This window comes from Triticum dicoccoides, chromosome 4B, assembly GCF_002162155.2.
Source record: "Triticum dicoccoides isolate Atlit2015 ecotype Zavitan chromosome 4B, WEW_v2.0, whole genome shotgun sequence".
In the NCBI taxonomy this organism is placed as follows: Eukaryota; Viridiplantae; Streptophyta; class Magnoliopsida; order Poales; family Poaceae; genus Triticum; species Triticum dicoccoides.
This window is the reverse complement of record NC_041387.1, coordinates 41,973,721-41,977,825: the sequence shown is the minus strand read 5'-3', so window position 1 is coordinate 41,977,825 and position 4,105 is coordinate 41,973,721. Positions and strand designations below refer to the sequence as shown.

The 4,105-nt window shown below is 45.0% G+C and overlaps 1 protein-coding gene across 1 annotated transcript in view; it reads left to right on the top strand.

The window, feature by feature from the left end:
- The first annotated feature begins 3,478 nt into the window (after positions 1-3,478).
- The window catches only part of LOC119294880 (iron-sulfur assembly protein IscA-like 1, mitochondrial), a 2,913-nt gene continuing 2,286 nt past the window's right edge, over positions 3,479-4,105 (top strand). Inside the window, exon 1 of the mRNA XM_037573157.1 lies at positions 3,479-3,903. Within this exon, the coding sequence (XP_037429054.1) occupies positions 3,714-3,903 (190 nt within the window). The 5' untranslated portion in view covers positions 3,479-3,713. The remainder of the gene's footprint in view (positions 3,904-4,105) is intronic.

Genomic DNA, 4,105 nt, shown 5'->3' with positions numbered 1-4,105 from the left:
TTTAGACATTATCTAGAGAACGTTAGTTCTACAGAAAAACTCTCTAACTTCATGCATATAATAACTCATGAACCGTGCATCGGAATTAAACAAACGATACATGTAAAATGCTTAGAATTTCATCTAGTTTCACTATAACGAACTTTTATCCATGTTTAAAATGTTTAAACTTGTTGTTTGACTAAATTTTGCATAAATGACATGTTAAAATGGTTTATTTCATAACTAAATAATCGTTGCTCCGAATTAAATAAACTTTATATGTAAATGGTCTATAAAAATGCATAGATTGACATGGTGCATTTTATTTTCCTATTTAACAACAATAAAATTATGTGATAGGCAGAACAGTACCAAATCCAAAATATGCATATGGGGATTTTCCGGAATTGTTGTTCGTTGTTTCCGGCCTCATTTAAAATGCCTATATATTGTAGTTATTTATGCTTCACCTCTTGCCATGTTAACCAACATTTAATACTGATGAGTAGCATAAGTGAGAGTGAACTAAATAATTGTTGTGAAGTTTCGTCAATATGCAACTCGTTGCATATTGAGCTCCACTTAATTTGTAGTATTGTTTGTTGCACTTTCCATGCCATGAATCATTAAACCGGACATGCATCATACTTGGTTGTGCATCAAGCCATGTTTATGCTTGTTGGTTTACCATGTTGTTTTCTTCTTTCCTGTGTTGCTTATTCTTGATAGTTCCGATAATGTTGCGATTGTGAGGATCCGTTCGACTATGTCTGTTTGTCTTCTTCATGGATTCGGTCTTCTTCCTAGCGGGATTTCAGGCAAGATGACTGTTACCCTGGATACCACTACTATCTTTGCTTTGCTAGTTGTCTCGATGCTATCGCTTGTTGCGCCACCCATCACTTGTTTATCAAGCCTCCCAAATTGCCATGATAAGGCTCTAACCTTTTCCATCATCCCAGCAAACCGTTGTTTGGCTATGTTACAACTTGCTTAGCCCCTCTTATAGCGTTGCTAGTTGCAGGTGCAGTGCAGGTTGTTCCATGTTGGGACATGATCATGGGATGTCACAATATATCTTATTTAATTAATGCATCTATATACTTGGTAAAGGGTGGAAGGCTCAGCCTTTTGCGTGGTGTTTTGTTCCACTCTTGCCACCCTAGTTTCCGTCATACCGGTGTTATGTTCCTTAATTTTGCGTTCCTAACACGGTCGGGGTTTATGGGCCCCCCTTGACAGTTCGCTTTGAATAAAACTCTTCCAGCAATACCCAACTTTGGTTTTACTATTTGCCTAATAATAACTAAAACTTGCATAAGGACCGGCTAGCACCCGAGGACTCTTAATCTACAACCCGGGCCAGTGCTCCTCATGAGTGTTGGTCCAAACAAGAGCCACTTGCGGCGCCACCTGGGGCAACTCGGGTTTTTGGCTGGCGTACGTTGTTTTCATCCGCCGTGTCCTGAGAACGAGATACGTGACTCCTATTGGGATCTTCGACACGTCGGGAGGTCTTGTTGGACTTGTTTTACCATTGTCGAAATGTCTTGTGAACCGGGATTCTGAGCTTGATTGGGTTGTCCCGGAATGGAGGTTCTTCCTCCGCGGATCGTGAGAGTTTGTGATGGACTAAGTTGGGACACCCTTGCAGGGTTTAATCTTTTCAAGAGTCATGCCCGAGGTTAAGTTGCAGATGAGAATTTTTAATATCCAGTTGTGGAGAACTTGACACCAGATCCGAGTTAAAATACACCAACCGCGTGCATAACCGTGATCGTCTCTTTTCGAGTTGAGTTCGAGAAGAGAACACGGTGGGGTTATGTTTGAGTCATAAGTAGTTCAGGATCACTTCTTGATCATTACTAGTTTGCGACCATTATGCATAGTTTCTCTTCTTATTCTTGTACTCGTAAATTAGCCACCATACATTGCTTAGTGCTTGCTGCAACCTCACCACTTATCAATTCTGCACCCTTTAAGCATTGCTAGTCTTGATACCCATGGTAATGGGATTGTTGAGTCATCATGGCTCACAGATTACTACATCAAAAGTTGCAGGTACAGGCAATGCGATGACCTGACGTGAGAGCGATAAATGTTTGCTTTTGGAGTTCTTCTTCTGCTTCTTCTTCGATCAAGGGATAGGTTCCGGGTCAGGAGCCTAGGATTAGCGGGGTGGATGTCATTCTTCTTTTTTAGTTGATTTCATCCGTGGTCGGATCCTGCTTTTCTGTATGTCGCTATGTATTGATGTACTGTTGTATTTATGTTGTAGCTTGTGACGAGTGTAAGCCTTTATCTTGTATTCTCATCTATTCAATATATGGTATGTTGTAATGATATCCACCTTACTATGCTCTTAAAATATGGTTGTGCCCCAATCATGAGTTAATCATGTGAATGGGATAGAATCGCATCTTGGGCGCTACAGCAATGCGTCCATCGCCTTACCGACAGATGGATGAAGCTCCACCACCTTCATCACATGCACTAGAAGGGCATCAAGGACCGCGTTGATTAGCATAATTCTACCGCCAACCAGGGAGGTATATGTTTTCCCTGGCATGGGGGCTTGACTGCTTGATCTTCTCGCACAATAGAGGGGGGGCAAGGTATGTTTGGAGGATGCCTTTGATGTTAACCCGAGGATCTGACCAACTTCATCGAGCACGCCATCATGACATGCATGAGGATCAAAGTTACTCCATTCCAATATGAAAGTGTTGTATATACATTCTGTTCACACACGATCGGTGCACGATATGATTAGAAGCCACACAGATTTAAAAAACGAGGCAATCCAATAGTCTGCCAGTTCTTTTGGCGGCTTAAAAAATAAGCTGCTTCTTCCATAAGCCGTCACTCTAGTTCACTGCGGCTTCCGAACAAGTTATGGGATAACTAATTTATAAGCCTCATCAAATTTAGAAAACGGCTTTTTTTTAAGCCCGGGGAAGGCAGCTTATTTCTTCAGCCGTCCAAAAGAACAGGCCCTGAGTGACTTCTCCTGTGTGAATGCATCGTGTGCATCGCAGTTCTCTTCCAATAAGGCGTGCACGTATGTTAATGTTTAGCTTTGATCATCATTTAGACTAGCAATACATGAATTGCGTGACTTCAAAATTATACCATAAAAACTTTTGTCTCACATAACCCACGTTTTATTTGTTAAACTGATGGTCAGACACGATTTCAAAATGTATGTGTGCCTTATTCACCAAAATAAAGGGAGTGATGTTTAAGCCGGTGGCGAAGGCAAACTTGCCGCGGAGCTTGAGACACCGAGGCAGCTAAATCGGCACGCACAATGGTGAGCGTGTCAAAGTTTGATTTTCCTATGAATTTCTGGCACCAAAGAAATGTTGAAGAAAAACCTATAAAGTGGCAGGCAGCTAAAAAAAAGTACTAAATCCAAAGTTGATGGGCCGAATGGGTCTGGCCCAGAGGAACCAATAACCTGGGCAGTTTCCAGACGCCTCCGTCCGTCCCAATTCGTCCGTCCGTCCATTCGTCGAAAGGGATTAGCCCCGGCTCCACGCCAGCGCGCACCGGCACCGCCGATCCAGCCGCGCCGCTGCCGCTGCCGCCGGCGCCCTCGACCGGAGGCCTCGGAAGGAGAGCAGCCGCGCCAGGAGGGAGAAGATCCAGGCGCGCCCCGGCGTAATCCTGCCGTGCAAGGCTCTTCCTGCCGAGACGAATCGTGCGTACCTGCGCCGCGCCGGCGAACCATGTCGTCGTCCGCGCTGAGGGCCGCGGGGCAGAGAGCGGGGGCGGCCGCCCGGAAGCAGGCGCTCACCCTGACGGAGGCCGCGGCGGCCAGGGTGCGCCACCTCCTCGACCTCAGGCAGCGGCCCTACCTGCGCCTTGGCGTCAAGGCGCGCGGCTGCAACGGCCTGTCCTACACGCTGAATTACGCCGGTATGCTAGCTTCGAATTTCCGGCGTATTAGTTTCATGTTGAAATTTTCTGTTGCTAGCAGTTCGGTATTTTAGAGGGATGAAGCTACCATCCCCTGCATCTTGCAAATTTTTGTTCAGATAACCCTGCGATGTTACAGCGATATACACAGCAATCCTAGTAATTAACTGGCCTGATAATTCAATTCTCGCATGCCATATCG